This window comes from Podarcis tiliguerta (assembly GCF_965153285.1).
Source record: "Podarcis tiliguerta genome assembly, chromosome: 8".
NCBI lineage: Eukaryota > Metazoa > Chordata > Lepidosauria > Squamata > Lacertidae > Podarcis > Podarcis tiliguerta.
In genome coordinates, this window is record NC_139541.1 from 69528020 (window position 1) to 69551013 (window position 22994).

The 22994-nt window shown below is 45.9% G+C and overlaps 1 protein-coding gene across 4 annotated transcripts; it reads right to left on the minus strand.

The window, feature by feature from the left end:
- Positions 1-927: 927 nt before the first annotated feature.
- Positions 928-15744, minus strand: LOC310684041 (uncharacterized protein). Of its 4 annotated transcripts, none has more exons than XM_083454456.1 (10): positions 15511-15744; positions 12480-12537; positions 9466-9540; positions 7179-7253; positions 5523-5600; positions 5342-5389; positions 4524-4565; positions 2870-2944; positions 2156-2201; positions 928-1269 (listed from the first exon to the last, which is right to left on the minus strand). In XM_083454456.1, exons 1-10 carry the CDS (start codon positions 15556-15558, stop codon positions 1245-1247), a joined length of 570 nt encoding a protein of 189 aa, XP_083310582.1. In that variant the 5' UTR covers positions 15559-15744; the 3' UTR covers positions 928-1244. The 4 variants fall into 4 exon arrangements, with proteins under 4 accessions (XP_083310582.1, XP_083310581.1, XP_083310580.1 ...); XM_083454455.1 differs by having other exon boundaries at positions 5523-5597; positions 7179-7250; positions 15511-15740; XM_083454454.1 differs by having other exon boundaries at positions 7179-7250; positions 15511-15740.
- Between the last annotated feature and the right edge of the window lie 7250 nt (positions 15745-22994).

Below are 22994 nucleotides of genomic sequence, written 5' to 3' on the forward strand. Positions count from 1 at the left end.
CAGAGATGCCGAAGGAACTAAAAAGACTGTTTATGTACGCTACAACAACCACAAGGATGATACTTGCCCAGAGTTGGAAAGATGACAAGATACCTACTAGGGCAGACTGGCAGATGAAATTATTGGACTATGCAGAGATGGCAAGATTAACTGGGAAAATCAGAAATCAGGAGAATCAAAATTTCAACAAGGAATGGAACGAATTTATATTGCATTTGAAAGACCACTGTAAACACTTGAACTCTTTGGCAGGCTTTAAATAACTCTTGACAATGATACAGAGATTTTGGATATAATGGAGGATGGTAAATTAGATGGACTTATAATATACAGGGGTGGTTTTTTTTTAAAAAAAAAGTTATTTAAAGAACCCACGGAGCGAAGGAGGGAAGTCTTGAGATTCAGAAGAATCATATGCAAATTTTAATACTTGTAATGATATTATTGTGTGAATCATTTTGTAAAATCAAATAGAATCTATTTAAAATAAACAATCTCTCTCTCTCTCTCTCTCTCTCTCTCTCTCTCTCTCTCTCTCTCCAAAGAACAAAAAACAAAAAAAGCAGCAGCAATGTAATGTTGGTCTTTACAAAGCCAGGAAATTGTGTCCTCACAAGTAAATGGAACCAGTTGCAACTCCGTGAATATTTTGCTGACAGTTCATGGCACTGGGAGCAGCAATATCCCTCTGGCACGATGACTTCTCTTAGAACATGGCTGCATATAAGACGCCAGTGAAAGCATGAAATCAAATACAGCCAGCAAACGTAGAAAAAACAAGCCACGCCAAAAATTTATTGCAAGTACAGAATTTGAGACTTCTTGGTGCGGATGGAGGACCATAGGGTTTTTCTTGGCCTGGAGTGTCGACAGCATCTCCCCCTGGCCTCAGGACGCACAAGGGAAAGAACAAAGAATTCACAAAGGTTCTTGTTCTACAGCGAGGCTGGTTTAATGTAATGAAAACACAACTTTTGTTGCAGTTGTAACACGAGAAAAGGCAACACTTCTTGTAGGCCAAGAAAAATGGACGGAGGTTGTGGGAGCAAATGGAGGACAAACCAGGATGTGTCAGGCAGAGGATGGATGGATTTGGGGTGGGGGAGCTAAGGGAGTGCTCCCCTATTGGGGGATAACAGGTTACATTACGATCTGTCAAAGCAGATCTGTCAATCAAAGCAGCCCCACCCACCCCGCCCTGCTCCTCCCAATCAGTGCAGTCCTCCAGAGGATAAGAGATGGCTTCAGGCTGGTGTCACGTCATAGTTCCTGTAAAGAAAGGAAACAGGGATCAGGGCAAGGAATATGGGGTGATCTATTTACTGAGTATTCATCCTGATTCTCTTGCACAAAGCATACGCAGAGGTTCAGGCACTTTCAAGCAGTCATTTCATTGAACATGCCTCCTGATTTGTTTACAGGGAGAAGAGAAGGCATTGGCTATTTAACAAGCTTTTGTTCTGATCTGTGTGCAGCAATGTTAGATAATGTTGCGCCCAGTGGTTATGGGTGTCCATTGGGACTGGGGGAGCAGAAAGCAGGGAGCCCAACATTTAGGTCGCCCCACAGCTAATGACAGGCGAAGCCAACTCATTCTAGAATCAACGGAGAATGAGGGCTTGCCTTTTCTGCAAAATCCACGCACAATCTAGATCGATTGCAGATTTCTTTGCGCTTCTAGAGAAACTGCTTTCATTCTGAAAATAAAAGCTTGTTGCAGACTGATTTTTCACTTCCTGTTCATTTAAAAAAACAGATGCAGATGGTTCCAGCAACGGGGAGATGGGTGTCTCCCCCCACCCCCAGACCAATGACAGTGTTGGTGGACCAGAGTGAACAAGATGACAATCACCAGTTTCTTCTTTCTTCACCTGGGGTATGGGCAGGGAGAAAAGGCTTGGGTAACCTAATGAAGGGGAGAGTTTTCAAATGCATATCAAGTAGCCACAACCACCCTTGTAGATCTAGATAAATATAAGATTAGTGTGTAGGCAGCCCCAAAGTCCCAGTATGCATTTTGATCCCTCCCACAAATAGTGACACCTTAATTACAAATACGTAGGCTGCATTCATATTCCAGCATTTGGACTTTCACAAGATGGAATTAATTAGAGGTAAGGAAACAGGAATGGGTGGGCGGGAAGGTGTCGCTCACCTTGTCCGCTTCTTCCCTCTGCATCGAGATTTTCCATTTTTCCCACCTGGAAGTGGAGAGAAAACAAACCATTTTCTGAACTCTTCCTCCTAGAGTAAAGGCCCATTTTCTGAACCCAGCCCTTCAGCCTCCCCTCTCTAGCCCCCTCCTAAGAACTACCAGATCCTGCTGCCAGATACAAAGGGCATACTATTAGAACGGGGGCAGGCAGGGCTGGAGGAAGCACAGTGCCTCTAAGCAACTGTTGAGTGCAGGATTTGCTTTGAGTTTTGCAGATCCCAGTTATCAGTCGTGCACTTATTACTTAGGGCTTGTCCACACTTTGACTTCCCCACCACTCTCCCCTCGGGAAACCTGCTCTTTACTGCTGAATCGAAGCAAACGTCAGTCAGGTTTTCCATGGATTGATATTTGCTCCAATTCAGTGGTAAAGAGCAGGTTTTCCCAGGGAAGGTAGCAGGGCGAACAGAAAACCACTTGGACCCGTGTCAAGAAAGAATGGGACATGCAGAAAACTGCATGGTCTTGTGCTTTCTAGGCTTGGGACAAGCAAAGTGTGGATGAGCCCTTAATAAGGTCTCAGATGAGGAGAGGAGAGGGGCGATTATGTGAATGTCCAGGCACAATTATACCTCTACTTCTCCACTCTTTTGCCACCCACATTTAGGGAGAGAACTCAAAGCAGCACCACTCATCCCAGTTGCTCATACTTACAGGTGAGAATGAGAATGCCAAGGATGAAGAGGATGGCAGCAGCTATCAAGCCCCCTTTGCGCAGGGAATAGTAATCTGCAAGAGTATGGAGAAAAGCAGACATTTAATGCAAGCCTGAAGTACACACTAAAGCTGTGTACAAATTAGCTTACAGCAATTAGGATCAAAGCTGGTGGGGGGCAGGAAGGAACCAAAATATAGTACAACAGCAGTGCTCCCCCCCCCCCCCCCCGAAAAAGAAGTGCTGGAACTCACCATGGAATCCTCCCTAGTTCTACTGAGTTCCTGTGAGTTCCCCCTGAAAAAGCCATGTGCAACAGTGTACACACTCCTGTTTAATCTGCAGCCAGCACCTTTCTGATTCTTTTGGGAAATGGTGTACACACAATGTAAGCCAAAGTAGCAGTGGGAGCGCACTGGGTGTAAACAGGAATGGGTACATCGCCATTCCTTCACTCTGTTTCCAGAGTTCAGAGATGAGTGTTGTTCCTTTAAGTAGCCAAAACTGCACTAGCCACAAACAAGAGGATCAAGGAGGTTTGGGAGAACCCCAAGGTTTCCATAAATACAAAAAGAACGTAGGGGTGAGCAAACCCTAAACAGACCAGTGAAAACTGAGCATGCTCAGTGACCATGGAATGTTGGCTACAGCTGTGTGCAAACTATTCTTCTAAGGAAATTTCAAAGCACATTCTTTCCCTCAAAGAATTCTGGGCACCATAATTCACCTCTCACAGAGTTGCAGTTCCCAGCAACCCTTGACAAACTGGTACCCATAATTATCTGAGGCGCGGAAATGTACTTGAATGTGTTGCAAAGGTGTACTGTGTACACAACCAGATAATGGAATTTAAGAGAGCTCAAAGGAGAGAGGACTGCTTCCTATGGTGTACAGCCCTATTTCTTTTGTCCCACTGTCTCCTCTGTTCAGATGAGTTGTGCACAGTTTTCCAAAGGTGAGAAAGTCTGCATTACCTCTTAATGGATGACAATAGTGGGATGAGTAAACATCTCAGGAGAAACCAACTTTCATTGAAAGCCCCTTTTAAGTATCTGAAAAAGTATCTATTGTTATGAGTTTGAGGGGGAGGAAGTAGGCTGTCTATGAGATCCTTCTAACCCCTGGATTCAGCAAGGGTTAAAATATAAGCCAGGCTGGCTTCCTGTGCTGGGGTGATCACCTGGGTGATGGGCCATTAAGAGAACAATAGAAGGGGGCTCTTTGCGAGAAGACAAATGGGTGATATCAGAGATAGTTAGTTAGAAAGTTAGATAGTTAGATAGTTAGAAAGACAAAGCCTGAGTCTGGAGTTGAGTTTGCAGTGATGTAAACTCCCTCTAGTTTGTAAAGCAACAAACTGGAGGGAGGATCAGAGGGAAATGTTTCATTTCTGTTTAAATCAAAGTCTGTGGCCATAGGAGAAACAAGACCCTTCTGGGCTGTTAATGCTGTGAACCCTTCCAGTGTAGGCTCAGGTTGTATGCATGTGTAAGCAAACCATATATGATAAAGACACCACAGTTTCTGCTGTGCATCATTCCCAAAAGGAAACACAAGTCCTGGATTAGCACCTGGAACCTCTAGAATCCCCACTGCTCGGAGATGGGGGTGGCATGCAACACAATGGTCTGTTTCCAGCTTGTTGAGACTCACCATAATAGAAAACATTCTCTTGGTAATCTACCTTCCAAACATCTGTTAAAAAAGAAGGAATGTGAGGTAGTTGAGAAATATGCCCAGCTTGCCACTATGAGGAAGAAGAGGTCATGTCTGATCCTCCTGCTACAGCAGAGATGGGGAAACTCAGACCTACAGGCTAAATGTGCTCCTCCAAGCCCCTCAATCTGGCCCTCTCCTAGGCCACACCCCACCCCGCCCCTGCTCTGCACCCTGCATAAGTACTTTTGTCTGCTTCAGATGTGTCCTTGAAATGTGATAATGCCTCTTGCTTGCCTGGTGGAAGGATGGAGAAAAGTGTTTGCAGTGCATGAGGAAATCTCTAGCTTTTGTGTGGCTGGGCTATAGCCTTCAGTACGGAAGTGAGAGTCACACCTGTGACTGCCCACTTTTGCTTCTGGCCCCACCCACTTTTAACTCCAGCCCTGCCGACCGCTGGCCTGCAGTTCCTTGAAGGCATTGGTTTCATCTTGGTCAAAATCCCTAATATTTGCAGAAGTTTGTGTACTTAAAAATTATATTCCTGTAATATGGGGATTAACGGCAGGAGAGCAGAATGAGGGAACTGCTCAAGCAGCAAATACTGGCAAAGGGCACCTTCCTGAACCACTGGCCATAGCCTTTGGTTGGGGCAGTAACTGTGTGTGCCACATAGCCTGTCCCGCACCCTCATAATTATCCTGCTGCCCCACTTAAAGGACACTATTCTGTTGTTGGTGTTGAATTAAGGTTCATCTTCCAGTCCCTCAACTTCTGTAAACGGAACATGGATTTGTCTTTTGCCTTCTACATACCTGTTCTCCTCCTCTGGTCTACAGATGGCTGTTGAGCTTGGGTAACTTCTGGAAAAGAAAACGCAGAAGGAGACAGGTGAGCTGGTTCCATTCTTTTGGATGTGGCAAAGCAAACTCTTTCTGATTGTTCCCTCTCTCTGCCCACCTCCCCTCATGGGTGGTCCATGGTTCTTATGCTCACCTGCAGCACTGGTGAAGCTCACAGTGCTAGGGGTGATGCCTTTAGTTGTCTCCACTTCAGCTACAGATGTCTCTTCTACTGCATATTAAGAAAAGAGTGTTACACTGGAGCTAGGATGAAATCCCCTTGTAGATAATTTCAGTCTCCTGGCCCTACAACTTTCCTGCCAGTTCTGATGTTGCTAGCTTCCTCATGAGACCAGTCTGGCAATGGCTCGCTGGGGGTGGGTCATGAAGAAGCAAAAGGCTGATAATGGCCTGGTTTGTTTGATAATGGTGAGCCATTGGCAAAACATAAGACCCTTTGCTTTTGGGGGTAAATGGTCACCCTACCCCAAAAGCTATTGGGCAGAATGTCTTATGCCTTATTCGATGGGCTTGAGAAACTGAGGTTGCCAGGGGCAGGTTGGGAATGTTGTTTGAACTGTTGGGAGAATTCTGCCACATCCATGGAGAATTGTCAGGTTGGAAGGGACCCGAAGGGCCATCTAGCTCAACCCCTTGCAATGCAGGAATCTTTTTGCCCAACGTGCTAAAACCCATGACCCTGAGATTAAGAGTCTTGTGCTCTACCAACTGAAATATCCCCCCTCTGCTCAGGACAAGGGTGGAGAATTTGGGTAGGCCATTTTCACTATTACGTCATGATTTACAACTCACACACAGGCTGTGGGAATGGTGAGCCTGAACCCACCCTGACCAGTTGTTGGACTGCAACATAATAATAATAATAATAATAATAATAATAATAATAATAATAATAATAATAATAATTTATTATTTATACCCTGCCCATCTGGCTGGGTTTCCCCAGCCACTCTGGGCGGCTTCCAACAGAACACTAAAATACAATAACCTATTAAACATTAAAAGCTTCCCTAAGCAGGGCTGCCTTCAGATGTCTTCTAAAAGTTTGGCAGTTATTTTTCTCTTTGACATCTGATGGGAGGGCGTTCCACAGGGTGGGTGCCACTACCAAGAAGGCCCTCTGCCTGGTTCCCTGTAACCTGGCTTCTCGCAGTGAGGGAACCGCCAGAAGGCTCTCGGTGCTGGACCTCAGTGCCCGGGCAGAACGATGGAGGTGGAGATGCTCCTTCAGGTATACTGGACCAAGGCTGTTTAGAGCCCCAAACACAGGCCATGCTGGCTGGGGCTGGTGAGAGTTGAAGTCCTGCAACATCTGTAGGAGGGCCACAAGTCCCCCATCCCGGTTGCAACACACAAGCATAAATGTTGTCTAAGATTTTTCCTTCCTGCTTTCAAGCAAGTGGTTTATTGAGCATTCATCCTGATTTCACTACTGGGAGATTAGACGGTGTTGGGTATTTAGTGACCATTCATTCTGATTTGTTTGCAGGGAGGTTTTGTGAGCTTGTTTTGTGAGCACCACAGCACAACTAAGAAATTGGAATGGTGTGTGAATGCTTCAGTATAAATCTACCATTATTGCACTATTTTTTTGCAACAGTGATATGCCACAGAACACAACTGCAAAAAAGAAAAACCCACTCCAGTCTAGAGGAGCCCTATGTATTTCCATATATATATATATATATATATTTGCAGGTAGAAGTTCTGGTCTTGTCTTATATATCTTGCACAAATATCCATGGAATTATGGAAGGATTCCATCCCAAGGATGTTCTCAGCCACATACCCCTTAGTGATGCATTCTCCCGTTGCTGGAAATTCAGAGGGCTTGCTGTCATACTTTCAGCCTCTGGCTCCTCTGCTATAGAAGACCAAGATATAGAGAAGAAATGTTGGGTTAGAAAGATCTGCAAGTCCTCTCCCTCGAGTGCTACACTGCTGCTACCGATTGCAGGTGGCCAGATGTCAACATGGAGGGCAGAACTCCTGTGTCTTTATAACAACTGATTAAAACTGATGGTTTTTACACACATCCTGCTTATGCCTCTCGCCAAACAAGTTCTGCAGACTTTAATAGTGTTTCAAGAACCTTCCAAAAACCGCCGGGCCCACAGCGACAATGGGATGGGCGAATATGGCATTTTTCAGGTTCTCCTGGTGTCTTCTTTTCCAAATCTTAAGTTCAGTTCTCCCACATTTCCACAATACCTTGCAATTTGTTTTCTGCATGAATCCCAGGCTGTGGCTATGGGAGAAGCAATATCTTCTTGGGGTGTTAATGCCATGAGCCCCTCCATCATAGGCTCAGGTTGTCGATATGTGTAAATAAACCATGTCTTCTAAAGACTGTCCCTCATTTTAAGGAAACCAGTTGGGGTTGCGTGCAACAATATGTACGTTGTTATAAATTAGGTATGTTTTGCAAGTCGCGAGTCCACAGTAAGAATCAACAAGCAGCCGTAACAAAGTTGACAAGCAACTGAAACAAAAATGTACCAAGGTATTTTCCCCTTGAAGTGCAAATCAGTTATGCAACTAAGACTTGTAACATTCCAAATTTCACTTTTTTTACATGTAAACAAAACCCACAAAGCTTTAGGAGGATGGGGAAACATTGTAAATTGCATTTGGTATATATGCAAGGTAATGAAATGATAGAAGCAAGTATAAGTAATAAAATTAACTCTAGCCACAGATAATCAGAAAAATCCAAATATTCAATCATTTCAATACTTTGTAAAGCCATGGTATGTATTTGGGAACAGAAAGTTTTTCTTACTGTGCTCAGTAAAGGAGGTCAAGTTTCTTATTACTTGCCATCTCCCCACCCCTCCTGCCTTCGGCTCTAATATAAATGTTATGTACTGAGTTGAATAGGATCCAAATTGCAGCAGTCTGATTGGACCTAGAACAATAGGATCCAGAATGCAGCAGTCTGATTGGTCTGCAGGAGCCACCCAATCCAACTCTAGGTGGAAGTGAATTCGCAACCTGATTGGCCTACAGGAGATTCCCAGAATTAGCCAATCACGTGGGGCCCATTGTGTAAATAATGTATATAAAGCAGACAGTTCAGGGAAACATCCCCATTCCTCACTACTATGAGCTGAATAAAGAGCATGAAATCCACGCTCGACTCCGAGTATATTTCAGTAAAGTATTAGCTTAACCCTTGAAATGAACACCTACACTTCCTCCTTATCTATTTATCTATTCTTTTATATGATGGGACTGTAATGACTGATAATAAATGTAATAGAAGAAGAAGAAGAAGAAGAAGAAGAAGAAGAAGAAGAAGAAGAAGAAGAAGAAGAAGATGATCATGGTCCTCCTCAGAAGACTATTTAGTTAAGAGTCTAAAATTATAACACTGCACCATTGTTGGTTGCATTTATTTATTTATTTTAATAAAATGAAAAGCAGCTTTGGGAGAGGGGAATTTAGAATGGAGAAGGATCATCAGAAGGGAGCCTTTAACCCTTGCCCTGCCTGCTATTTTTCTCTGGTCAAAGTCACACATACTACATTAGCTTTATTTCCCTCCAAGGGGCAGGGGGTTAAAAACTGATACTGCTGACCTTTAACTAATAAAGAACATAAGTGCTTTTGAAGGGGCAGGCAGATGTTGGCAGCAAAGTGACTTGGTGTTTGTTTGGTTTTTTTGGCTGCATTATGAATGCATCACCACGCCTTTTGGGAAGGTCCAGGTATGGCTAGTCATTTGCAGAACTGTAAAACTTACCTGTCCTATCCTATCAAACCTATCCATTCTTCAGGAAATCAGCCCTGAGTGCTCACTGGAAGGACAGGTCCTGAAGCTGAGGCTCCAATACTTTGGCCACCTCATGAGAAGAGAAGACTCCCTGGAAAAGACCCTGATGTTGGGAAAGACTGAGGGCAGAAGGAGAAGGGGACGACAGAGGACGAGATGGTTGGACCGTGTTCTCGAAGCTACCAACATGAGTCTGACCAAACTGCGGGAGGCAGTGGAAGACAGGAGTGCCTGGCGTGCTCTGGTCCATGGGGTCACAAAGAGTCTGACATGACTAAATGACTAAACAAACAAAACTTACCTGTGGAAGGCAAAAAGGACTCAGTTGTGGTTCTATCGCCATCTGCCTTCTGCCCCACAAGTGGAGATGAGGAACCTGAAACCAAAGCCACAAGCTCGCATAAATATCCTTCTGAGCATGCAGAGATAGCCTGATGATGTGTCAGCATAGCTAGGGAATCTGGGGCCCCTCCAGATGTTATTCAATTCCAACTCCCATCATCCACAGTCAGCATGGCCAAAGGTCAGGGATGATGGGAGTTGGAGTCCAACCAACTGGCTGACATCAGTTTAAGCAAAATCAAAAGTCTTAAGGGCCAAGGGCTGTGTTCAAGAAAACAAAGACTGGTTTTCAGACTTGAACAACCAAAAGGGAAATGCACAAATTTTTGTTTGAAAGTGCATGCTTCTCAGCAAAATCCAAACCCAAGATCCATTTCATTTGCTGGAATGAAAGCAGGAATGCAGTGGGTTGAAGTCCTTTCCGTGCATGAACAGCAAAATCTTTCTTTTGTACGTGTTTATCCCAGGCTTTCTGCAAGAAGCTCGCAGAAGTGCCCCCCCCCCCGCACTCCATTTTATCCTTGCAACAGCCCTGTGAGGTAGACTAAGTGACTGGCCCAATATCATCCAGCAGGCTTCTATGCTGAGATTTTTGTACATGATACTTGGCTGGAGAATTGTGTTGCAAAATCAAGATAAATGTGAATTTTGAAAGATGGCTGTGTTTTGGTTCCCATGTTGTTTCAGAAAATATGAATCAGTTAAGTTTGCCTTTAATTGCAAACTGAATCCAACTTCTTCTTGCTCCCTAGGCAGAAGCCAGCCACGGTCTGGATCCTCCAGGTGTTTTTCGGCAATGTTTTCAAGTCAGCCCATGCAATTGAACATGGCAAGGCCTTACTACATCTCTCTGCTTTCCTCACCGCAAACACTTTGCAACGATAATAAAGGCACTTGATTGGTTTCAAAATAGCATAAAGTAACATCAAGTAACAGCTCCAAGATAAAACTTAAGAACTAAAACAGGGGTATCCAACATTTTTGGACTACAATCCCCATCGGCCAACATGGCCAGTGGTGGGCACTGATGGGAGATGTAATCCCAAACTTCAGCCGGGCACCATATTGGTGTGGGAATACTGAGGAAAGGTAGGAGAGGATATATTGTTTAAATATTATCTCTCCTCGCTCACGCTTGTGAGTAAGTAGCACAGCACATTCCCTTGCACATTGCTGGAAGCTAGCTGATGGATTTGTGAGAATCATTTGAGTTAAGCAATCCAGTCTGGCTTGTCCAGTCTGGATTGTTCTTGGTCAGTTTCCCCTTATGTTTCCCTCTGAAAATAATAATACAACAGTCTTCATTAAAATTAACAGTAAAGTTTGCTTACATTCAGTTCACAGTATTGTCCTGAGGGCAGGCTTTATCTTGTGGTTACATTTACAGTTGTAGAGAAAAGAAGTCTGAGCTAGGCCTCAGACTTTCCACCTTTCGGCTTACATCCTCTGAAAGGATGAGCCACTTCCTTCTGGCTAAGAGCCAGCGGACGATGGTAAAAAAGCAGCAAAAGAGCAAAATGGCCAAAAGAGAAGATGGCTGCATGATTGCCTTTTTATAGGGTCTGCCAGGGTCACATCCATCTACCTGGTCACACAGGTGTGACAGAAAGTCCTCCTGGCTGGAGCAACATTCTCCTGTGTGTCCACTCTGAGCAAACAGGAAGTGTTGTATTTGACCGCTTCAGTGATGTTACACCCCACAACTGGCATTCCCTGAACTTTAATGATTTGTTCTCACACGTCATTTATTTAATAATAATAAAAAACAAATTTTTATTTATACCCTGCCCTTCCCAGTTCAGAAAACCCGGCTCAGGGCGGCTAACAACAAATTTCAAACACTTAATTGATGCAACAAAAACAGCATAAAATACAGTATAAAACATGAATAACAAAAATCAATAATTCAAAATCAATTTAGGGGGAAATCCATCCAATAAACATTAGATGATCACCAGGGCTAGCTGGCTAAATTAGTCCTATTTGGGCCAGTGAGGAGACCAGGGGAGAATTAGCTGTGGACTCCAGACCGGGTAATTTTCATAAAAAGGGGAGGGGGAGGGAAGCTTTTGTTCTCCCTCACCCTGGATTACAGAACTCGAAAACCGCCAGGAGCACCATCTGAGGAGGTCCTTCCAGAAGGATCAGCACCTACTTCAAGGCCAAAACCTAGCTTGGAGCACCTTTATTGACACATTCAGATAATGGAAGCTAAGCTTAGAGGAAGTCTTCGGTCTTGGCAGTTCCCTTAAGCAGCTTGTTGCAATTTGCAGCGACTGAAAGCGCCCAAGCAGCTGGAGGGTCTGTTGCTCTGCCTCCGCAGCACATGCAGGAAGGGATGACTGGGCTGAGAAACAGTCGCCATGGCATTTCTGGATTCACGGAAATGCCAGCATATGTTTTGCCTTATTTGAGGATAATTATTTTTAATTGGCAGGGGAAAATATTTCACAACAGTATTTCTTCGCTACGTTTGCCCAAATGTCCCAGTCATTTGTCTCCAAAAGACAGTGGTGGCACTAATGTTGAAATCTGCCAGCTGATGGGCAAAGTAGGAAAGAATGGCTTCCATATTCTAGGAGGCCACTTGGGTCTCCAGACCAGGGGTAGGCAACGGGGTGCTCTGTAGGTGCTGTTGGACCTCAGCTCCCATAAGCCCCAACCAATGTAGGCAATGGGCAGAAATGATGGATTTGCTAAACCATAACTCCAGATGACTTGTGCACTTCTGCTAGGGCAGCCTTCCCCAACCTGATGCCCTCCATATAATGTTGGACTACGGCTCCCTTCTTCTCTGGCCATACTAGTTGGGGATGGTGGGAACTGTAGTTCAAAACGCCTAGAGGACACTAGGTGCTAAGGTGGAAAGGCTGCAGCTCATAGAGAACTTTGGGGGTGTGAACTGGTTAATGTCATGGAGGCAGGAGTTTGAATGCACACCTGGACTAATACACTGAAGAGGGAGAATCTTACCTTGAGCATCTACAGGACCACTGAGGCTCACACAGACAAGCAGCAGAAAGACAAAGAGCTGGAAAAGACAGACACAAATTCAGCCATCGTGACCCTAGTTCAGATTGTGCCCCATAGCGCCAACACTGAATGCTCTGAGTAGCAACTGCTTCTCCACTGTGTGAACCAAAACAGGACAAAGTCACAGCTGGAACTGAGGCACAGATCCCTCAGCCAACAAAACGCTGAATCAATTACCCTTACAGAAGCCAAGGAAACCATACCAGTGTTTGAGAGGCATGTGTCTCGGCACGTGCGTTCATTGCTCTTGTGGTGAGGCTTGATTGATAGACTGTAGAAGATTCAATGCTGCTGCTGCTGCTACTACTACTACTATGCATTTAGCATTCCAATGAACCAGGATCTAATTCTATAAAAAGCACACAGCCTTCTCTAGACCTATTGCCATTTATTTTCATTATTTTCACTGATGGCCATAGCTTCTTTACGCCATAGAATCAGACTCAGGGTTCTGTCGTTTCCCCAGCTTAAAATCAACTCCCACGTTATTTTTCATACAACAGAGATAAATAACAGTGGTACGTCGGGTTAAGTACTTAATTCGTTCCAGAGGTCCGTACTTAACCTGAAACTGTTCTTAACCTGAAGCACCACTTTAGCTAATGGGGCCTCCTGCTGCGCCGCCGGAGCACCATTTCTGTTCTCATCCTGAAGCAAAGTTCTTAACCCGAGGTACTATTTCTGGGTTAGTGGAGTCTGTAACCTGAAGTGTATGTAACCCGAGGCACCACTGTATAGCAACCAACCTGGAGGGGAAATGATACAACCCTGAGTGCTGCAGTAGCTTAATAGGCAACTTATGCTGTGTACTCTCTATACCTATATAGAAGACTCTATACCTTTGGAAGATGTACTTTCCTTCAAAGAGTTTTGAGCACTGTAGTTTACCATAGTCACAGAGTTGCAACTCCCAGCACCCCTTAGCAAACTACAGTGGCCAGAAATCTTTGAGGGAAAGAAGGTGCTTCAAACAGGCTTTAAAGGGAGAGTGTGTACACATTCATAATTTCACTTTGGATTGTCCCCGCTAACTTTCAGGCAGCAAGTTAGAACTGTTTTATTTCAGGAGGTTTTTGCACTATGAGTGCTGTTCTGATGCTTTCTCCTCCAACGTTTCTAATCCATATTTTGAAGTTTGTAGATCTTACATTTTTATTCTGTGTAACCTGCTTTGAGACCCAGATGAAGTGAAAAGCAGAGTATATGTTTCTTTAAACAAATAAATGCCATCTTGTGCGTGTTTAAAACTGATTTATTGTTATTTCTTTCCTCTGCTAATTTATACAACACTTCATATTTCAAAGAGACAGTGGTACCTCGGGTTACATATGCTTCAGGTTACATATGCTTCAGGTTACAGACTCCGCTAACCCAGAAATAGTGCTTCAGGTTAAGAACTTTGCTTCAGGATGAGAACAGAAATCGTGCTCTGGTGGCGCAGCGGCAGCGGGTGGCCCCATTAGCTAAAGTGGTGCTTCTGGTTAAAAATAGTTTCAGGTTAAGAATGGACCTCCAGAACGAATTAAATACTTAACCCGAGGTACCACTGTAATCACTAAGCGGTTCACAAGCACCCACAAATATAAAAGTCCATTACAAAAGATACAGTTTTTTTAAAAAATAAAAAACCTCACATTTTAGACCAGCACTGATAACAATTAGATACATCAATATAAACATTAGGAACTTTAGTAATATAAACTTTAACATACGGGCCCATGATAACGGCAATTTAGATCTCTCAGTAAAACAGCCACAGAGTATAGGGGAAATGTATTCTCCTGTAACAGCATAAACAAATTCAATTATCTCTCCCTCCTGCCCAGTTTTACACTGCAGCAGCACCAAATACAAATGAAATGTCCTGACCCAATTATTGAAAATAATTGATAAAAAGGCCTCAGGGAATAAAACAACAATACAAACACCACACCCAGAGAGAGAAAGAACCGTACATGTTGTCCGCCACTGTTTTAGATTCAGAAGCTCTGCTGAGGTTTTGAGGCCTCTCAACATCCCGTCTGTGGAGCTGGAAATATACAGGCATTTCCCCTCAGTGGAAGGCACCGTTTTTTCACTCCAACTGCCGAAGACCTTGTGGCTTGTGCTCACACTGCTCCAAAGGATGTGAGAGCCATGATGCAGCCGTCTGCGGAGGCAGCTCTGAGCTGTCAGCCCGCCAACGTCCTACAGAGGAGCCTATTGGGAGTTTACCAAAAACCTCGGGGGGGGGGGCTCTCACTCCATCTACGTCCCAAGCCTGGCTTGGGGTGTTTGTTTTTGAAACCTCTCCTCCTGGATCCTTTCCAATCCACCGTAGTCCCAACATCACCGAAACGGACAACCTTCCCCACGCTTTCAGCTTTGTCCCGGGGAAGCCTAATTCTTTTGTTTGTTTGTTTGTTTCTCTCCCACAGTCACGCACGCACACATGCCCAAACTCCAAAAGTCTGATGCTTTCCGGCCGGTCTCAGACTTCTGCTTCTGAGAACCACGGCTTTGAAAGCCGGACATCCCTGGCCACACAGGCAGGCAGCTTGCTAACTATATAAGGCAAAGTCTGTAGAGCAAAGAAGTTTTTTTTTTAAAAAAAAAAAATAAACCCTTTATGAGTTGCAAACAAGGATGGAGTGAAAAAGGGAAACTGGTGAAAACTAGGAAAAAGTGTCTGCTTGCCTGTCTGGATTCTGGACTATATATATCCCAAGCCTTTCGCTGACCGCTGAGACCATCTCCCTTCCTCCCGACTCTGGTTTTTTTGCCATGTGGCTTTCATTTCCCCTGAGCCAGAGGGTCTGGTTCTTCTGGCAACGCCAACACCCCAAAGGGTTAATCCCTGGTAGGAATTTTTTTCTGGCCGGCAAATTGTTCCAGAGACAGGATGCAGGGGGGAGAGAAGGTTCTTATGACAAGAAAAGGGGAGAGCTGGGTGGTCTATGCTGAAGAGTTGGAGGGGGGTGGAATCACTCACCTTCATGGCGGATGCTACAGTCCACCAGGCGTTCCGTTTGCCGGGCATCTGCAAGCGAGCGAAAGGCCCCAATAGTCATTTCCTCCTCTTGCCACTTCCTGGCCCTGGGGAGCGGTGTGAGTCATGGGCACGTGTTCCTACATTTCTGAGTGTGTGGGTATATATACGTCGAGTCCGTCGGCGTGTGTGTGTTTCAAACTTTGATGGCGCACTCCCTTAGAAGTAACAGGCTCCTCTGTAAAATGACGACACAGTAACCGAACCCAGAGCAGCAAATGAGGAACGAAAGAAACCACAACCCAGACTTTTATTTTTATTTTTTTGTTCTGCACGGCTAGGAGAGCGGTGAGACAAAGGCCGTGGCTCCTTCACGGACATTAATTCACATAATTTGCCCAGAATATTGTGCCAACTTGGAGGGGCAGAACGTTTCAAAGAGGAACTTGAGAACACTGAGAACAGTTAGCCTGGCAGAGATATTCTTAGGTTCTCTTTTTTTGAAATGGGCGTTGGACACTCGTGGCAGGAAAAGTATAGAAAAGGTAACAAAATTCCCAGGTTTGGTTCCCGGCAACTTCTGGCAGAGCTGGGACAGGAGAGGCCCACGGCTGAAATGCTCTGTCAATCAATGAAAGCAATACCGAGCAAGTTATGTATTGCTATGAGTTTGTAGGTGCAAGACTCCCTAAATTCCTGATCAAGGTAGGGTTAGAATTTAACTAAGGTCTGTTTGTTAAAACTGTGTGTCAGACTCATGTTAGAATCTAATCAAGATGTGCAGACTTACAGAAGCCATCCCGGTTTCTGATTTTATCCTGGAATGTCCCACTTAGGAGGCCCTTATTTTCATTGGAGAAATGTTGGAGGGTAAGCTGTTATGCAACCCCTGAACCAAGGAGATAATAACTATACAGTGCAATCTTTAGAAGACATCTGAAGGCAGTCCTGTTTAGGGAAGATGTTTAATGTTTTATTATGTTTTTATATGTATACCATATTTTTCCGTGTATAAGACGCCCCCATGTATAAGATGACTCCTATTTTTTGAGCCCAATATTAAGAAATAATTAATTGCTACATTCCGTGTATAAGACGACCCCCAATTTTAAACTTTAGAAATGTGGTGGAAATATAGTCTTATACACAGAAAAATACAGTATGTTGGAAGCTGCCCAGATTGGCTGGGGCCACCTAGTCAGATGAGTGAGCGATTATTATTTATTTATTATTATTATTATTATTATTATTATTATTATTATTATTATTATTATTATAAAAGGTAAAAGTAAAGGACCCTTGACCATTAAATCCAGTTGTGGACGACTCTGGGGTTGCAATGCTCATCTCACTTTACTGGCCTAGGGAGCCGGCGTTTGTCTGCAGACAGCTTCCGGGTCATGTGGCCAGCATAACTAAGCCGCTTCTGGCGAAACCAGAGCAGTGCACGGAGGTGCCATTTACTTTCCCGCCGGAGTGGTGCTAGGTTTCGAACTGCTAGGTTGGCAGGAGCTGGGACCGAACAACGGGAGCTCACCCCGTCACGGGGATTCAAACTACCAACCTTCTGATCGGCAAGCCCTAGGCTCTGTGGTTTAGACCACAGCACCACCAGTGTCCCTATTATTATTAAATAGGACAACCCTATTTTCATTGGAGAAATATTGGAGGTTATGGACCCATGTATATTAAGCTGTGCATCAGACACCGCTTTAATCCTAGGGAATCATCACGTTTTGATAGCTAATTAAGTCAGGCTAATTTCCTTTAGAAGCCATTGCCTGGGGATGAGCCGTTAGGACAACACAAAGGATCAAAGGCAAATCTTATCTGCAAAGGAGTGGGCTCCTTAAAAGACATTGCGAGTGTTTTAGTTTAGAGTTTTAGGATTGCAGTTAGGAGTTTGCAACAGAGTTAATAAGCAGTGTGTTGAAGAGAGCAATGTTTGAGAGCAACGGCCGAAGTCTGCTTAAGACCATGGCTGCTGTGTCAATGGGAGAAGCCAAAACCTCTTGAGGTGTTCATGCTGTGAACCCTGCCATCGTAGGCTCAAGTTGTTGTTGTACTTGTTTAGTCGTTTAGTTGTGTCCGACTCTTTGTGACCCCATGGACCAGAGCATGCCAGGCACTCCTGTCTTCCACTGCCTCCCGCAGTTTGGTCAAACTCATGCTGGTAGCTTTGAGAACACTGTCCAACCATATCGTCCTCTGTCGTCCCCTTCTCCTTGTGCTCTCAATCTTTCCCAACATCAGGGTCTTTTCCAGGGAGTCTTCTCTTCTCATGAGGTGGCCCAAGTATTGGAGCCTCAGCTTCAGGATCTGTCCTTCCAGTTAGCACTCAGGGCTGATTTCCTTCAGAATGGATAGGTTTGATCTTCTTGCAGTCCATGGGACTCTCAAGAGTCTGCTCCAGACCATAATTCAAAAGCATCAATTCTTCGGTGATCAGCCTTCTTTATGGTCCAGCTCTCACTTCCATACATCACTACTGGGAAAACCATAGCTACTGGGAAAACCATAGCTTTAACTCTACAGGTTAATTTTACAGGTTGTAGAAATGTGTAAATAAACCATATATCATAAAGACACTGCAGTCTCTGTTGTGGCTCATTTCCCAAAACCTCACTGCAGGTGTATTTGACAGAGGCAGCCCTCAGTTCGGTAGCTAGCTGACACAGCACAGGCCCAGGCAACCTTCTGGTAGGCTGCTCTGATCCGACACCACGCAGTGACCTTCCCAGGTGCTCCAGTCCATGCAATCTGTGCGGTGTCTCCCAAGGAGCAGGAGACGGAAGACAACCAAGGTAGGAAGGGGGAGGGGCGTGCGAGCAGGTTGCAGTGGGGAGCAAGCAGGTGGGAGAGGAAGGGGTCGGCAGCAAGGGGGGTGCGAGTGACAGGGTCTGCGATTGATCGCAGGGTCCAGGCTGCCATCAAGAGCAGATGGGGTTAGAAGTTCCCTTTAAAACGAAGCAGTGGAGACTGCTGTCCTGTTGCCACTGCGATTGTGAGCTGGGTTGGCTTTTGAGCACAGAATGGGAAAGGGCGCCATCTCGTGGGCAAAATAGCCCCCGGATTTATTTGCATCTGTGTACCATCTATAAACAGTATGCTGCAAATTGCCTTGGCAGCGTGTGTGTGCGTGTGCATGGGCGCAGCCAGGATTTTGTGGGAGGGGGCAGACCTTTTGTTTGGAGGGGGCAGAACTTCGGTTAGCTATGTATTCTTATTCATTATTGGGGGCACCTCTCTGCCTCCCCCCCCCCCCCGCTACGCCCGTGTATGTGTGTTGCTGTTCTATAGCTAAATGTGTGGGATACTAGTCTGCTAAATAACTAAATATAAATGAGGCACAGCATGTAGCGGCAGCTTTAAAAACAGGAAAGCAGGGCTGGGGTACCTGTTGCCCTCTCGTTGTTGCTGAGCCCCTAACTCCCTCCCAGCAACCTCACCCAGCAAAGCCAATAACCAGGGGTGATGGGAATTGTAGTCTAGCAACGCTTTTTCGGGCCACAATCCGGCCCTCCCTGCAATAAAGACTCCGGCATCCCATGAATCTGGTGTTGGCTGAAAAGAAGTAACCCAATAAACAAAGCTGTAAAGGGGGGGGGGGGAGGCATAGATGCTCCTGCCCGAGGCTAGGAAAGAAGCGTGGGGGCGGAGGAGAGCAAAACAGGACATCTCAAATTTCCAGGCAGCGCCACGTGCTCCTCCGGGGCGACTGAAAGGCGAGGAGAAAGATCTCAACCTCCGGCGCCCGTGCAGGTCGCCAAAGGCGTTGCACTGGAAAAGGAGAGAGATTCCCGTCCTTGCAATGGGTTCAGAGCGCGGCTGGGAAGCCAGAAGCCCTGTTGCAGGTTATGATCTCTCTCTCCCGCTTCCCCTCCTCTTTGTTCCAGGACTTTAAACAAGGGAATGTGGAAGCTGCATCACCGCAGCGCTCCCCCGTATCTGCGCCGGGAGCTCCAATGGCGCAGAAGAACTTTGCACGTATTGCTCCTCCTAGTCCCGGGACTTCCAGTGGAGGAGATCCACCCATCACCCGCTCTCCCAGTTCTGGGCTTCCTGATTGTCCCGGAGAAGGATCCTCTGCGGTGGGATTTCGGGCGAGGAGACGACGGTCGAAAAAGTTCGGCGGGGGTGCCTTTTGCTCCAAGAAATCGGCACTCGCCCAGGTTGGTGCGTCTTGGCTGGGGAATCTTTTGGGATAGGATCCAAACCAGGGTTTCCAGCTGTTTTTGGACTACAACTCCCATCATCCGTAGCTAGCAGGACCAGTGGATGATGGGAATTGTAGTCCAAAAACAGGTGGCGACCCAAGTTTAGGAAGCCCTGATCCAATCGACAACTCCCCCCAAAGGATCATTGGAATTGTAGTTTGTGAGGGGTGCTGAGAGTTGTGAGGAAGAGAGTACTCTTCTCTTCACACTCTGGGAATGGTAGCTGGGCAGGGGAGTTTAGGTGGGGACTGGGGTCTCCTCACAACTCTCAGGACCTGCCACAAACTAGGGTGCCCAGGAATCTTAGAGGGAAGCCGGGAATGTTTAAAGTGGTATTTTAAAGCGTATAGTGCACAAGGGGCCAGAGAAAGAAATGACTTGTGCACTATCTTCCAGCCTGCCTTGAAACAGAGAAATGGACCCTCTTGGCAACTGGATTGATTTGAAAGTCTCTTGATGATGCAAATGGAAGGGAAACCTGGGCGCTCCAGATATTGCTGGAGTCCAATTCCCATCAACCCCAGACAGTGCAGACAATGGTCAGGAATTACGGGAGCACTCGCAGTGTTTCTCAACCTGTGGGTCCCCAGATGCTGTTGGACTACAACTCCCATCATTCCTACCCAGCATGACCAGTGGTCAGGCATGATGGGAGTTGTAGTCCAACAACATCTGGGGACCCACAGGTTGATCACCGAAAAGGCCACTGAAATTGGAGATGCCAAGGTCTGCCACTGATCACAGGCTCCCCTTTTCTCCCTAAATTGTTTCAGGTTTCATCGGGAGGTTCTGCTACTGTGCCCTGTTTCAAAATTTGCTTGCACTTTACCCGAACAAGCCCATTATCTAGCAACCAATGAGCAAGGGATGAAGCTAGATACAGTGGTACCTCTGGTTACGTACTTAATTCGTTCCGGAGGTCCGTTCTTAACCTGAAACTGTTCTTAACCTGAAGCACCACTTTAGCTAATGGGATCTCCTGCTGCTGCCACGCCGCCGGAGCACGATTTTTGTTCTCATCCTGAAGCAAAGTTCTTAATCTGAGGTACTATTTCTGGGTTAGCGGACTCTGTAACCTGAAGCGTCTGTAACCTGAAGCGTGTGTAACCCGAAGTACCACTGTACCTGCCACATAGAGGATGAAGCAAGCTTGTTTTCTCCTGCTCTGGAGGGTAGGAATATCTTTCTGACAGTAAGAGCTTTTGACAGTGGAATGGTCTCCCTCAGAAGACTGTGGCCTCTCCTTCCTTGGAGGTTTTTAAGCAGAGGTTGGATGGCCATCTGTCATGGATGCTTTAGAGAGCCAGTGTGGTGTAGTGGTTAAGAGTGGTAGTCTCGTAATCTGGTGAACAGGGTTCGATTCCCTGCTCCCCCACATGCAGCTGCTGGGTGACCTTGGGCTAGGCACACTTCTCTGAAGTCTCTCAGCCCCACTCACCTCACAGGGTGTCTGTTGTGGGGGAGGAAGGGAACAGAGAATGTTAGCTGATTTGAGACTCCTTCGGGTAGTGATAAAGTGGGATATCAAATCCAAACTCTTCTTCTTCTTCTTTGCTGAGATTTCTTCATTGCAGGGGGTTGGACTAGATGACTCTGAGGACCCCTTCCAATTCTACAATTATATTATTTAGAATTCTATATAAACACTGTGCAGGCTGATTAGAATGAAGGCTCCCTGATGTGTAACCTCTCCACAAACAAGTCAGAACAAATGCCCAATACGAACCAGGAATTGTATAATTTCTGTGTGAGCTTCGTGCAAGGAAATCAGGATGAAGGCACAAGAAACAAAGCCCCATAGCACATGAATTTGAGTGGACTAGCCATTTTCCCCATGCTGTTTTCCCACTAAAAATCTCTCCCCCTTTTGAAGGTATGGGTTCTTTTGCAGCAGATAGTGTTTGGAAGAAGGGGGAGCCCACAGTGGTTTGTGTTGATTATTCACAGGAAAGCAGTGGGGGTGGGGGGGTGTTCTCCAGATTGGGTGCTTTTGCTATCGGAAGACACATGACAACTTCATAAGCACTTTAGTTAAAAGCACATTTAATAATACAATGGTGTTTAAGGCACCTCGTTGTGTTCTTATAAGGTTTTGAGTAACTCCCAACTTTTTTGGAGTTGTTCTGCCCTCTGGTGGCTAAAAGCCAGAACAAATCTTTATCACAGCAAGGAAGACATTCCCCTCCTCCCCTAATCTCTATTCCTGGACTCCTCTGGGGAGGGGTGACCCATCCCATTTCTCCACCTGAGGTGAAACACTTGCACTTCCACCACCTGAGGCGGGTGCTTCATCCTACCTAATCGGTGGGCCGGCTCTGGGGAGTATAAATGCATTACGAGGGCACCTTTGATTGCTCCCCTTCCCTGATGCGGCAGAAGTTTCTGCAGCCCTTTCTGTATCAGCACCAGAGATCAGCAAGCCAGTGGGGCAGGAAGCATTTGGGGACACAGTAGGAGTCAAGACCTCAGGCCCAGGAGGTAGATGTGGCCCTCCAGGCCCCACTACCTGGCCCTCAAGATGCTCCCCAAACCATACCCCTCACTGGCTCTGCTTAGGCCACTTCTTGAGTGTTTTTGCCTGGCTGGAATGTGCCCCATGCTTTTTGCTTGCCTGGATAGAAGGCAGAGAGCTGTGTTTGTGTGTGTACAGAAAGTTGCCTACTGTACAAAGGTGACATTTTAATCTGTTGCTCCGCCCACTCTCGCCTCTGCCCTCCCCTTTGCTGAATGGTCCCAGGACAGGTTTCAAAAAAATGAAATGAAAATATGGTCCAAGGAAAACAAAAAGAACGGGCGTAGCCCGTGTGAGAATAACCAAACAGCAGCACAGAACTGCAGTGTGCAGCAATGCACAGCAATGGGTAAATGACTGGTGACTGGGAGCGGCCGCCGAGACCATATAACACCGGTCTTGAAAGACATACATTGGCTCCCAGTAAGTTTCCGAGCACAATTCAAAGTGTTGGTGCTGACCTTTAAAGCCCTAAACGGCCTCGGTCCAGTATATCTGAAGGAGCGTCTCCACCCCCATCGTTCTGCCCGGACAGTGAGGTCCAGCTCTGAGGGCCTTCTGGCGGTTCCCTCACTGCGAGAGGCCAAGTTACAGGGAACCAGGCAGAGGGCCTTCTCGGTAGTGGCGCCCGCCCTGTGGAACGCCCTCCCATCAGATGTCAAAGCGATAAACAACTACCTGACATTCAGAAGACATCTGAAGGCAGCCCTGTTCAGGGAAGTTTTTAATACGTGACATTTTAGTGTATTTTTCATCTT